This window comes from Balaenoptera musculus, chromosome 3, assembly GCF_009873245.2.
Source record: "Balaenoptera musculus isolate JJ_BM4_2016_0621 chromosome 3, mBalMus1.pri.v3, whole genome shotgun sequence".
Taxonomy (NCBI): domain Eukaryota; kingdom Metazoa; phylum Chordata; class Mammalia; order Artiodactyla; family Balaenopteridae; genus Balaenoptera; species Balaenoptera musculus.
Genome location: NC_045787.1, coordinates 50,646,913 through 50,661,293, shown reverse-complemented (window position 1 = coordinate 50,661,293; position 14,381 = coordinate 50,646,913). Strand labels below are relative to the sequence as shown.

Here is a 14,381-nt window from a genome sequence, read left to right as displayed (position 1 = left end):
GGAATAAAAATGCCCCATTCATTATTAATTTACAGTGACAAATAGGCCTGACAGTGGACTAAACTGTACAAGTTAACATAATCAGCACTTTTCTTCTTTGTTGCTAAACCACATGAAAAGCTTAATCATAATCTGAGGACCATTTAGTAATTTTACAATGAGAAATATAAATATCCCAAGGATAAGAAACCCATCAAACTCTCATAGTCATTATATTTTGTTTTCTTTCTCTCTCTCTTTTTTTGGGGGGGCAGATTTTATTATATCCCCTAAATACTGATGAGAGTATCTGGGAGGAAAAGGAAGTTTATATAAGAAACTGTGGTATAAAACAACACTGTGAAACACAGAATGCTGTAATAATTAGAGAAGGAATAGGTCACTTCAGGCATAATGAAGGATAAGATATTGGAACTGAGCCTAAAGAATGTCTAGAATTTCACAGTATAAATGGAGGAGGATATTGCATGATCAAAGTGTGGGACGTGAGAAAGATGAGGGCCTTTTTAGACAGTGGTGAGTATCTAGTCAATTTTTTTTTTTTGGCTGCGTTGGGTCTTCATTGCTGCGTGCGGGCTTTCTGTAGTTGCGGCAAGCGGGGGCTACTCTTTGTTGTGGTACGCAGGCTTCTCATTGTGGTGGCTTCTCTTGTTGCACAGCATGGGCTCTAGGCACGCGGGCTTCAGTAGTTGTGGCGCGTGGGCCCAGTAGTTGTGGCGCGTGGGCCCAGTAATTGTGGCACGTGGGCTCTAGGGCACACAAGTTTCAGTAATTGTGGTGCATGGGCTCAGTAGTTGTGGCTCACGGGCTCTAGAGCACAGGCTCAATAGTTGTGGCTCATGGGCTTAGTTGCTGTGTGACATGTGGGATCTTCCCAGACCAGGGATCGAACCCGTGTCCCCTGAATTGGCAGGCAGATTCTTAACCACTGCACCACCAGTCAAATTTAGCTAGAATAAAAGACATATATAGGGAGAAGTAAAAGATAATTCTAGAAAGGTAAATTGAGATTTTTGAGGGTTCTTGAACTCCAAGCTATAGTGTTTAGATTTTTGGAGAGAGTTGAATTTTTGAGTGGGAGAATGGCATGAGCAGAGTTATGCTTTAGGAATAATAAGCTACATATAAGGTAGAGTTGGATAAAAGATATTTGCATTCACCTCAACAAGAGATACTTAAGGATATAAATTAGGGTGTTATAAGTAGAGTTGGATCTCAAAGGATGAATACAGCTACGCTGAGAAAAGGTTATCCAGTTCTTGTGAAAGAACAAAGGAAAAAGAGGGCACAAAAATAACTAAAATGAATAAAGTTGAGTCCAATAAATTGTACTCCAGTGGTGTAAAAGAGTGAAAAGATTTTCTCTTTCTAATGATGCCTGATTAAACCTTTACTGATCTTAGAAAAGTTTCTAAGCATCTTCAGATGAAGAGTAAGTTAGTCCTGTCCATGTTTTTCCTTATCCCAACACATGGTAAGCTCTCAGTAAATATTTGTTGAAAAAGTGGTTTCGTTTTTAAATTTATTAATATGAGAGAATCTTTTAGTAGATAAATTTTTAATGAATCAAACTTATTCCATTATCTACTTACCAAGACAATGCTATATTAAATGTACCTTTAAAAAAATTCTGCTTCCCTGACAAACACACAAGAACTTCATTATTTAACTTTGTTTCAATACCTTAAAATAACTTTCTTCTCATTAACTGGTGACAAGGGTATCAGGAAATAGGATTGTGGAAGCATAAATTGATATAACTTTTCTAGAGGGCATTAATTCTATAAACACTAAATACCTATTGTGCTCCAGGCATTGTGCTGGGTGCTGGGATACAGTAGTGAGCAAAACAGCCCAGTCCCTAATCTCAAAGAATTTGCAGTCTAGTGGGAAAGACACATACATGAAAGTACCAGTCTGATAAGAGCTATGAAGGAAAAATTTAGGGAGTTCGACAAGTATTGATTAGGGGAACCTCATCTAGTCACGGAAGACTTCCTTGAGGAAGTGCATTGACTAGGAATCTGAAAGATTAGTAGGAGTAACCTAGCAAAGAGAGTAGGGTTGGTAGAAAAGTGTTTCAGATAGAGGTAAGCGCAAGGTCAAAGTTCATGAAATGGAAGGAAATATGGTATGTTCAGGAAACCAAAAGAAGGTAAATACGACTTGAGATTGCAGAGAGAGGAGAGAGGTGGACATAAGGTTATTGAAGTGGGCAAGGGTGAGATCATTACAATATGAATGATAATCCTTAAATATGTTTCTCTTCTAGGATTTTAATATGAAAAGATTATCAGATAAATGTGCAAAATTATAGTGATGTTCATTGTGATTAAGTTTATATCAGTGGAAACCATTTAGGTTTTCAACAATAGGGCATTGTTTAAATTTTGTTACAGCAGAATTTGACAAAGTCATTAAAATGATGTGCATATTTCTTTACTGACATAGAAAGATGCTCAAAATATATTGTTAGCTAAAAGACAGGATGCAAACAACGTAATATCCCATTTTTGTGAATGTGTAGAAATATAGAAACAATTTATTCATTGTAAAGAATATATCATGATTTAGTGACAAAACAATCAAGGAGAAAGTTAATCAGTTAACCAGGAGATGGAAAAGGATTGAAATACTATTGAGGATAGCCCCAGAGGACAAAAATGATAATCTGTTGAATTGAGGCTACTGATGATTGTCAAGGAATGAAAATCCTGTGTTGGTAGGCTTTTATAACTTAGATACGAACATTTCAGTCTTGTCAGATAGATCAACATTTTGCAATGGCTTGGGACAGTTTTGCAAGGGCAAAGGCATTCTTTGCTAACTATCTCTGTGCTTCCCAATAGAAAAACCCTAGTAGAATGAATGGAAAATTCATATTATCATGTGAATAGCTAGGGCGGGCTATGTTTTACAATCTAATGGTAAATCTTTAACTCATTCCATGAGCAGAAACACTGGTAGCCTCTGACATAAGATAAGAATTAGTAGCTAAATACACCTAATATTTATTAAGCAAATAACCCTGACATATCTTTGAGAAGTATTGTATAAGATAGTCACATAATAATATAAATATGTTACCTCATCAGATAATATACATATGGGTGGTCTTGGGTTTTAAGGGTTCAAAAATATCAGCAAGTAACTTTTCCAAGATAATTAATGTCATTTGGATAAAAAGATGAGTATTATAAAAAATGTAACTTGTGAAGTTCATAAACTGAATCAAATTCACTGTTTAAAGTAGTGTTGTGGACTGAATGTGGTCGCCTAAAATGCATATGTTATAATCTTAACCCCCAGTGTTATAGCATTAGGAGGTTAAGACCTTCAGGAAGTAGATTTAGATGAGGTTTTGAGGGTAGAGCCCCCATGATGGAATTGGTGCCCCTATAAGAAGACAACAAGACCAGACCCCCCTCTCTCTCTGCCATGTGAGGATACAGCAAACAGGTAGCTGTCTGCAAGTCAGCAAGAGGGCCTTCACCAGACAAAGGATCTGCCAGCACCTTGATCTTGGACTTCGTAGCTCCAGAAACATGAGAAATAAATATTTGTTGATTAAGCCACCCAGTCTATGGTATTTTGTTATAGCAGCCCAAGCTGACTAATTCAGCTATTGGTACTGAGAAGTGGGGTACTCCTGTAACAAATACTTAGAAATGTGGAAGGTTTGAAACTGGATAGTGAGTAGAGACTGAAAAAGTTTTGAGATGCCTGCTAGAAGAACCTAAGATTGCTGTGAAGGGACTTTTAAAGACGATTCTGGTGAGAGCTCAGAAAGAAAAGAGGAGAGTTGTAGAGAAAGCTTCCATGTTCTTAGAGAATACACAAATAATCATGAGCAGAATGTTGATAAAAATACAGATAGAAAGACCATTTTGGCGATATCTCTGTCAGAAATGAGGGTTATTGGACAATGGAGAAAAGGTGAACCTTGTTGAACCTTGTCATAAAGTGGCAAAAAACTTGGCCAAATTATGTTTGTGTTCTAGTATTTTGTGGAAGGTAGAACTTGTTTGTGAGTGATGAAATTGGATATTTAGCTGAGGAGATTTCTAAGCAAAGCATTGAAGGAAGGCCTTGGTTCCTCCTGACCGCTTATAGCAAAATGCAAGAAGAGAGACATGAAGAAGGAATTATTGAGCAAAAAAGGAACTGGCAGTTCAAGATTTGGAAAATCCTCATCCTATCCAAATTGCAAAAAGTGAGGAAGCGTGTTCAAAAGAGAACACTAAATGTGTGGCTGACTGACCATTTAATAGGGAGAGTAGTGTGGATATGAACTACACACCTAATCAGCCATCTAAACAGTCAGGAATAGAGATGGGATTATACCAGGGAAAACACTGCCAGCTGGGACAAAAGGAAACAGAGAAAATAGGATGTAATGAAGGAAGGATGTGAACATGCGTTATCCTTTAAGAAAAGGGAAGAAGGACCCCAAAGACAATTCAGAGATCCGCAGGGCTACTACTCCCACCACAGGCCCAGACTGTGCAGCCTGGGAGGCAAGACTATTTCTACCCTGGTTTCAAAGGGCAGGGCCATTGCCCTGCAGAGCTGCATGGGAGGACCCTCATAGAAGCAGAGTGGGTGAAGCCAGGTGGGCAGCCTCTGCCAAGCTGAAGGGGTGAGGCCACCTCATAAAGCCATGGGGTGATGCCACCACCCCAGTGGTTCTGGAGGGGAGAACGTCATACCAAAGAGGATTATTCTCAAGCCTTAAGATCTAATGGCATTTGCCTTGCTAGGTTTTGGACTTACTTGGGACCCATCACCCCTTTCTTCCTTCTGATTTCTCCCTTTTGGAATGGGAACATTTATTCTATGCCTAATGCTCCATTTGGAAACACATAACTTTTCTGGTTTCAAAAGTTCACAACTGAAAAGGAATTTCGCCTCAGGATGAGTTATACCTAGAGTCTCACCCATATCTGATTTAGATGATATTTAGGTAAGACTCTGGACTTTAGAGTTGATACTGGAATGAATTAAGACTTTTGAGGCTGTTGGGATAGAATGAATGTATTTTGTACGTGAGAAGGACATGAATTTGTATGTGAATCTGGGGGGTAGAAGTAAAATGTTATGGACTGAATATTTGTCCCCTCCACCCCCCCAATTCCAGTGTTGAAGTCCTAGTCCCCAGTGTGATGGTATTTGGGAGTGAGGCCTTTGTGAAGTAATTAGATTTAGTTGAGGTCATGAGGGTAGAGTCCTCATGATGCGATTAGTGCCCTTATAAGAAAAGGAAAAGACACCAGAGCTTTCTCTCTCTTCATGAGCAAGCACCAATCAAAGGCCATGTGCACACACAAGGAAAAGCCAGCTGTGTACAAGCTAGGAAGTGGGCTCTCACCAGACAGTGAATCTGAGGCCACCTTGATGTTGGAATTCCCAGCCTCCAAAACTATGAGAAATAAATATCTGTCATTTAAGCCACCCAGTCTATGACATTCTGTTATAGCAGCCCAAACTAAGGCAGGTGGTCTTATAATCTTTTTCATTTATCATAAAAAGTGGTGTACATTCTCACACATATTGGGTTAAAATAATTTTTCTCCTCATTATTTTATTACAATTGTCTTTAGAACTGAGGTCGTGTTTCATATCAGTACATGTAAAGAAAGCTGAAGAGTGCTGTGTCACTATCACTTGGCTTTCACCACCACATCTAAGAGAACAAAATGAGACAGCACAGTACATAGGACGTTCTGTTTGGAAGCTAGTCTGTGACTCAGTGTTAAACAAATGAGACTCAAAGTTTAGATTTTAATTCATTCCATTTTCAAAAGTAAATCTTTGAAAGGAATGCTTCTTTGCAATGATCATTTCTCTTACATAAGAATGGAATGTAGTTTTTGGAAAAGGTTTGAAGAACCCATCTAGGTATTTCATCATTGTAAGGTAGTGCTATATTTTGCAGACCTTAAAATGGAGCTGCATCATGTGTTTTGGTCAGTTTCTTCTGATAGCCATGCCTAGCCAAAGTGATTAGGAGATTCAGTAGCTGAAAGTATCCACAGCAGAAAAGTATACCAATGTTATAGTAACAGATATTTAGCCAACTCTGGTTTTGATCTTGCTCAGAATTCAACCATATGAATTTAGGGTAAGGAAATGACAATGTATGCATTCATCTACTCACCCAAAAGGAACCCTGATAGAATCCCCATGATCACGTTTCTTAGCTCTTTTTCACCTGCCTTGATTGAGCCCTTTATTATTCTTTCATGAAAAGAAAACAAAGAAAAAAGTACCACAGTGATAAAGTGCTGTTTTTCAGAATCCAGAGAACCTCTTCTAATGATATTTCAGCTTTTCTCTCACTACTTAGGATGCCAATGTACTTCTTAGCCTAGCCTGTAGTTTAGACCAAAGGCCCAAGTTTTGGTGCTCCTGCCACATCTGGGTTGGTCAAGATTTAGTAGAGACGATTTGTTTAAAGGGTGCTGAGAGTGGGTAATGGGAAACTCCTTTTCCTCGGTCTCTTCTTTCTTCAATTTATGTGGCAGCAAGGTAAATCCTAAAAGCACACAGTTTATATCTTTGGGTTAAAGCAAGATTCCTTGCACTTTTTTTCTTTGCAGTTTTTCCCGAAGTGGCTCAGGTTTGGAGGAAAATAAGGCAAAACCACAGTATGGCAGAGAAGAGTTGATAGAGTATAGAGTGAATTTGATGTGAGGTAAAAATGAGAAAATCACAAGAAAGGGGTGCAGTGTGAAGTTTGTGAGGATTATCATAGCATAATGTGGAAAAATGATGTTTAGAGGTTAGATGTGAGAAGACTGAGGGATATATATAGAAGCTGAAATAAGCTGGTTCATCCTTGGCCTAATTTGAGAAGTTCTGGTTTAAGCATAGCATAGCTTGAATTAGATAACTCACCAAGATTCTTATCATCTGTAGAAATATGGGGCAAAGACGATATTTGTAGGAAAGGAAAGATTCAGAAATATATGCATGAAAAAGAAGGAAAAATAGTTATGAGAAAACGGATGGAACATGAAATAACATAAAAAACACATTTAAAAAGGTAAAATGTGAAAGACTAAGTTTATAAAAGTATGGAAGTAATGGAATTAAAGCAATTTTTAATTTTTAAAAAATGTCTCAAATGATTACTTTGCACTTAGGCTGAACATTTTGTTATGTACAGATAACACAATGTTGTTAACAAGCACACACAATCAAGGAATGGAAAAATATTTGTGTTAATCAATTCTGTGTTGAAGTGGAAATTCAATCTAGTCTTTTAGAAGTATGTATCATGATAGATATAGCTACATGTAAATATTTTTCTTATTACTGTATCACCTCTTCCTTCCATCAATCAGGAATTTTTATTGTTTCAAATTGACCTAAGTGAATATGATCAGGCATACTCTGAGGGTTTGGTGAGTGAGTGTTGTTATCTATTGTAATGAAGGGGAGTTTTAGATCAAATTTCATTAAACATACAAATATTTATTAAATAAACAAGGAGGCACAAAATAGTTCATACTCCTTATTTTATAAGTTGGATGACATTTCAGTTGTTATTTCAGTGCTCTGACAATACTTTGCGTGAAAAAATGCACTCAATGTGTGCATGAACATATTTTAGGGACAGAATTCTGTTACCCTTATAGTTGTCAGTTGGCACCATGATCCTCCAAACCAATGAGCGGACACACAAGTCTCAGAAGCTTTACCTAAGTGTATAGCCTACAATGTTTGCTGAATTCTTGTAAGTGTTCATGAAGAGCAGTAGAGTGCTTCTGAAATCTTTTGCAAATCTACAGATCTGGAACACCATTAATTTTTTTCTTCAATGAAAAACACATTTTCAACATTTATTAAAACTTAATTAGACTATCTATAAACTATCTCTTGTGTTGATCATCAGAGGCCAGCATAGCTGAAATGCTTTCTGATTAAACATTAGCTATATAGAAATTTATATAATAGAGTAGAAATCATTATATTCTCCCTACTCTCCCACCTCCTTCTCAGCTACCCACCGTTAAGCTCCCAGACTTTTATCTGTGTACAAACTTAATCTGTATACACATTCATATAAACATACTTTAAAAAAAAAAACTTTCCTACTATGCAAATTTATTTTCTAATTTTCTTTTGCCTGTAGGAAAAAACAAATCTGGTTTGGCATTCAAGGTAGTTAATAGCCCTCCTTCCCACACCAACTCTCCAAGTTTGTATTCTGCTATTTTACCCTATATGTTCAATGTTTCAGCCTCTCTGAACTTTTCATAGTTCCCCATTTATGCCATACCCTTTCCTTTTTTATTTTATCTGGCTACGTCTTTAAAATCTGTTTCAGATGTTATGTTATATATGAATCTGTTTCCTAGTTTTCTATTGTAGAACCATTCCTTCATCTGTATTTCCATAGTATTTTGTATATAACTTGACTGTGACAATAATTATAATAGCTAATAAGTATTGGCTCTGTTGTATTAAGTTTAACTTTTTTTACATTATTTTATTTAATCATCTTCTCACATTATTTTGTAACTTATCTGCTTATGTGTCTTTTCCCAAATAGACTACAACTTACTGATTCATCTTTAGGTTCTAGTATATGGCACTATACCTGGGCATGTGATAAGTGCTCAGTACATCCGTATAAGAAAGAATGAATGTAAAAATGTTGCTCTTTAGTACTTGGTATTAAAGGTGAAGCATAGATCATAACTGCTCTCTGTGAATATAGAATAGAGAAGGATAGAGTGTGAATTGAATGAAGAAGCCACTAGGAAATCCCATCTTTTCCCTATAGAATGGCTTATGGAGAATTCTATAGGTATATTAGAGGATTGGAGAAGGCTGAAGAAAATGCAAATAGAATTATCCTAGTCTAAGATGCTTTAGCTTGTATTATTTGTTGGTGGCTTTAGCCTTTGTGTAGGTATTGTTGCAGTCATGACAGAATGAAATAATATTCATCATGAGTATAATATAAAGGGTGTAGGCAAAATGAGAACACGGAAAGGAGATGAGGAAGGACTGCTTTGAGGTGGAAATATAAGTTGTATTTATCTGTGCTTTTCAAATTTTTTGCTTAATTTGCCTCCTAAAATAATTTTTTAAAATGATGTACCACTTTGTATATATTAAAGCTGATATCTAAAATACTTTTTATCAACGGTACTGATGAAACTAGTGGCAGGGCAGGAATAAAGACGCAGGCCTAGAGAACGGACTTGAGGTCACGGGGTGGGGGGGGGGGGGAGGGGAAGCTGGGACAAAGTGAGAGAGTAGCATTGACATACATACACTACCAAATGTAAAATGTGTGGCTAGTGGGAAACTGCTGCATAGCACAGGGAGATCAGCTTGACGCTTTGTGATGACCTAGAGGGGTGGGATAAGGAGGATGGGAGGGAGGCTCAAGAGGGAGGGGATATGGGGATATATGTATACATATAGCTGATTCACTTTGTTGTACAGCAGGAACTAACACAACATTGTAAAACAATTATACTCCAATAAAGATATTAATGAATAAATAAAAGCAGTGAGTTGAAAAGAAAAAAATAAGTAAAATAAAATACTTTTTATCACAAGTTTAAGTAGCTACAGAGACTATAGCTAAAAACATTTTATATATTGTGTATATGCTTTAAATAAATTTTGTCAAAACTTTGGAGCTGCCTGTTTCATTCAGTCATGAAAAATGTCTGCATAAAATCTGACTGGCTAAATCATTCCTTGTTCCCAAACTACTTAGCTAAGTCAGACTTACTATCAGTCAATAACAAGCCTGACTTCATTTTTTAGGTCAAATCAACCTGTTAATACACTCCATGACAACCATCTCACTTCTGAATTCTAAATGTGAGATAGGTATATAGATTGATTTATAAACAATCAGACTGACAGACCCCAGGTCTTCCCAGGATGAAACAAGTGTCATCCCCTTCAATTTTTCTTGCTTTGCTCATAAAGGATTATCCTCCAGGATCAATGCATTCTTTTTTTTTTTTTTTAATTTTTATTGGAATATAGTTGCTTTACAATGTTGTGTTAGTTTCTATTGTACAGCAAAGTGAATCAGCTATACGTATACAGGTATCCCCTCTTTTTTGGATTTCCTTCCCATTTAGGTCACCACAGAGCATTGAGTAGAGTTCCCTGTGCTATACAGTAGGTTCTCATTAGTTATCTATTTTATACATAGTATCAATAGTATATATATATGTCAATCCCAGTCTCCCAATTCATCACACACCCCTCTTTCCCCCTTGGTATCCATACGTTTGTTCTCTACGTTTGTGTCTCTATTTCTGCTTTGTAAATAAGATGGCCTATACCAATTTTTTCAGATTCCACATATATGCATTAATATACGATGTTTTTCTCTTTCTGACTTACTTTATTCTGTATGACAGTCTCTAGGTCCATCCACGTCTCTACAAATGACCCAATTTGTTCCTTTTTATGGCTGAGTAGTATTCCATTGTATATATGTGCCACATCTTCTTTATCCATTCATCTGTCAATGGACACTTAGCTTGCTTCCATGTCCTGGCTATTGTAAATAGTGCTGCAGTGAACATTGGGGTGCATGTGTCTTTTTGAATTAGGGTTTTCTCTGGGTATATGCCCAGTAGTGGGATTGCTGGGTCATATGGTAGTTCTATTTTTAGTTTTTTGAGGAACCTCCATACTGTTCTCCATAGTGGCTGTATCAATTTACATTCCCACCAACAGTGCAAGAGGGTTCCCTTTTCTCCACACCCTCTCCAGCATTTATTGTTTGTGGTTTTTGTGATGATGGCCATTCTCACCGGTGTGAGGTGATATCTATTGTAGTTTTGATTTACATTTCTCTAATAATTAGTGATGTTGAGCATCTTTTTATGTGCCTCTTGGCCATCTGTGTGTCTTCCTTGGAAAAATGTCTGTTTAGGTCTTCTGCCCATTTTTTGACTGGGTTGTTTGTTTTTTTGATATTGAGCTGCATGAGCTGTTTGTATATTTTGGAGATTAATCCTTTGTCCGGTGCTTCATTTGTTCCTCTTCCTTAGTTGCTCTGCGCCTGGGGCTCAACTGTGGTTTTAGCCCCACCTCTGTATGTGGGCCACCCACAGAAGTCTGCTCCAAAGGCTGCCCTGGAGCATTTGGGTCTGCCCCGGTGAGGACAGGGCGCAGAGGTGGCACGACTTCCTGGGTCACGGGGGCCCCGGTGGCGACAGATGCACGGGAAAGCCGGTGGCCACAAGCACAAGAGATCTGGCCCTAGGGTGAGCGTTTCCTAGTGCCTGGCGGCCGGCGCGAGAAGGTCAGCTCTGGTGGGGGCTTTTTGTAGCTCCTGGTGGCAGGCATGAGAAGGCCAGCCCTGTTGGGGGCTTTTCCTGGTGCCTGGCGGGACAGCTGGCCGGCGCGTGGGGAGAGAGAGGCTGCAATGGCGGCTCCACCCCCTGCACATCACTCAACAGTGGCACTTTGCTTCTATGGCAGTCTGGGTTTCCTCCACAAGCATTCCTGGTTGTGATTTCCTCCCTCCCGTCCTCTCAGGCTGTCTCCTCGGCGGCCAACAGCAGTTTTGCTCCCAGGTTTGCTCTTCAGTCCGCATGTTCCAGCTCTCAGCGCCTCCCCCCGCCCCCCGTGTGCACCAGCAGACACACGTCCCAGTCTGGGGCGCCCAGGGCTGTGGCACGGACCATCTGTGTAGTTCTCACTCTGTCCTATCTGCCACAGACAAGCCGTTTCATCCTCCTCCAGCAGCCTCAGATGCTCCCCTTCTGTCCCAGCTGATTTCCCCGTCAGTGAGGGGATTTCCCCAGATGCGGGAACCTCCCCTCTGCTTTAGCTTCCCCCCCCCCAACCCCAGGGGTACAGATCCCGTTCCGCTGCCTCTCCTCTTCTTTTTCCCTTCTTTCTTTCATCCTACGCAGTTGTGCGGGGATCTTTCTTGTCCTTTCCAGTGTCCAAGGTCTTCTGCTAGTGTCCAGCCAGTGTTCTGTGAGAATTGTTCCATCTGTAGATGTATTCTTGATGCATTTGTGGAGAGAGATGAACTCCACGTCCTCCTACTCATCCACCATCTTGGTTTTCCCCCAATGCACTCTTGAATTATCCCTTTGCATTAATGCGCTGAAGACTTTTACCCACAGGGGTGGGTGGGGAACAAGGCACCATAGCAAGGTTTGGGATGGGTGAGAAGTATGCTTTCTTTTTTGTAAAGTAGAAACAGGATGATTGTGAGACTCGAAAGAGGGACAGAATACTGGTGACTTGCAGATGCATCCTCAGGCAAATCAATTTTAGGAAAGGGTACATATGGAAATTGAGGATTTGGAAATAGGCTTCGTTTAAACATTTATATCTGCATTACCCATGAGAAGCCTTTTTTTGCATTTTGTTGAAGACTGCTGGTATGGGTTCTGTCTATGTAATGTCATAGGCATTACACATATAATCACAAGATAAATTGGTTATGACACCCAGAATATACTTTCTGGTGCTTTGGTAAGTACACCAAGTACCCTCTCTCTATCTTATATTCAAGAGTGTACCAGATACTGCAATCCTGTGGTTTCCAATTACAAGAGAAGAGAGGAGATGAATATGTGAATGGTCAGAAGAGAATGGTATGCAAGAGGAGAAGAAATCCCTTTTCTCAAATGTAAAGTGAACAAGATGAAGATTTTGAAATTCAAAAATAGGCAAAGGGAATCTCTAGGGATTTTAATGAGAATAATCAGTGGTATGCTGGTATATTTGTTTCTTGAAAATAAGTTTCGATCTGATAAACAAGAATGGGATTAATTATTAACGCCTTCCTCTAGTACTACGGACTAACCATTATTTATATACAATTTAAAAAAAAAACTTACAACCTGGATTTTCATTTAGTTGGTGAAATTTTATTTTTTTCCTGAAAATCTTTTCATTTGTCGCATAAATTGTAGGCAAATAAAAACGTTCAGTCTTTTTAACTTTATTTTTTATTCTCACTTTAGAACTTTGAATACTTTTGATTTTAGAGATTAGTTTACAAAGATATTATAAAAATACTAAAAATAAATGTCCACATCAATACTGATTTAGCATTCTAAATGTAATATATTTTTAAATATGCAGCATTATGGATTCCATCTTTTGTATTGAGTTATAATATAGTACAGTATTAGAATAAGTATCTGACCATCATTAGGAAAGCTTTCTATTGAGCTATTTATTTAGCTGTTTGTAAAATATTTGTGTTTTAACCACACTAAATTGCTGATATACAACTAGGAAAACTATGTGATATCAATTTTATTCCCATTGCTGTATTGCCCTAGTTTATTCTTATTTTTAAAAATTAATTAATTTATTTATATTTTATTTTGGGCTGCGTTGGGTCTTCGTTGCTGCGCACAGGCTTTCTCTAGTAACGGTGAGCGGGGGCTACTCTTCGTTGCGGTGCGCGGGCTTCTCATTGCAGTGGCCTCTCTTGTTGTGGAGCATGGGCTCTAGGCGTGCGGGCTTCAGTAGTTGTGGCTCACGGGCTCTAGAGCACAGGAGCGGTAGTTGTGGTGCACTGGCTTTGTTGCTCCGTGGCATGTGGGATCTTCCTGGACCAGGGTTTGAACCTGTGTCCCCTGCATTGTCAGGTGGGTTCTTAACCACTGTGCCACCAGGGAAGTCCCCTAGTTTATTTTTAAACAAGAACCTGTGTTAGAGTTAAGGGAACTCCAAATATTGCTTATAGCTCAGAAGTATAAAATATAGTCTGTGGCTATAATAAAAAAATATTCCAGCAGGTCCAAAAGATATTGGGAATAAAAAGCCACCCATTTGCTTTTTGTAGAAGCAGTAGCAATCTGCAGACAAGCTATTCTAGCTTCAAAACAGTATGGTAGATGGTTTTATGGAACTTGCAATTACAAAAATCCACTTTAACCTTTCTTTCTTACTGGCAGGTGTCCCATTGGCTTGCAGCCAGAGGCTGTGAGCGTAGTGCAGCTGGCTTGTCCCCCAGAGTGCTGAAAATGCCGACACTCCAGCTGGCTGCTCATAATTGCGCTGATTGTGGTCTGACAACCAGAGCTCCATGAAAGAAATGTGATGAATATACAAAAATATTTTACAAATTTGATCAGATTACAAATTTCATTTCTCTTTTTTCTCCTCTATAGATATGATATCTGCACTTATAAAAATAAGCCCTGTGGAACACTGGGTAAGTTTTTTATAAAGGGAGGATAGTTCAGATTGTCTTTTTGGTCCAATGGCTTTACTTTCCATTATTATTAATTTGGTAATTTTTTTTTCTGCCACATCTGAAATTATGCCTATAAACTGGTAAACCTGACCTTTGTGTTTATGTCACTTACTAGGAAACAAGTAGAATGATGATTAAAAACAGCTTAGGAGGT

The 14,381-nt window shown here is 38.5% G+C and overlaps 1 protein-coding gene across 4 annotated transcripts in view; it reads left to right on the top strand.

Annotated features, from left to right (window-relative positions):
• ADAMTS6 (ADAM metallopeptidase with thrombospondin type 1 motif 6) overlaps positions 1-14,381 on the top strand; it is a 271,152-nt gene that overhangs the window by 92,133 nt on the left and 164,638 nt on the right. For all 4 annotated transcript variants that reach the window (XR_005019513.1, XM_036849413.1, XM_036849410.1 and 1 more), the window contains exon 8: positions 14,142-14,185. Coding sequence is in view for 3 of the 4 variants with exons in the window: in XM_036849413.1 (XP_036705308.1) it covers positions 14,142-14,185 (44 nt within the window). In the remaining variant the exon portion in view is untranslated. The remainder of the gene's footprint in view (positions 1-14,141; positions 14,186-14,381) is intronic.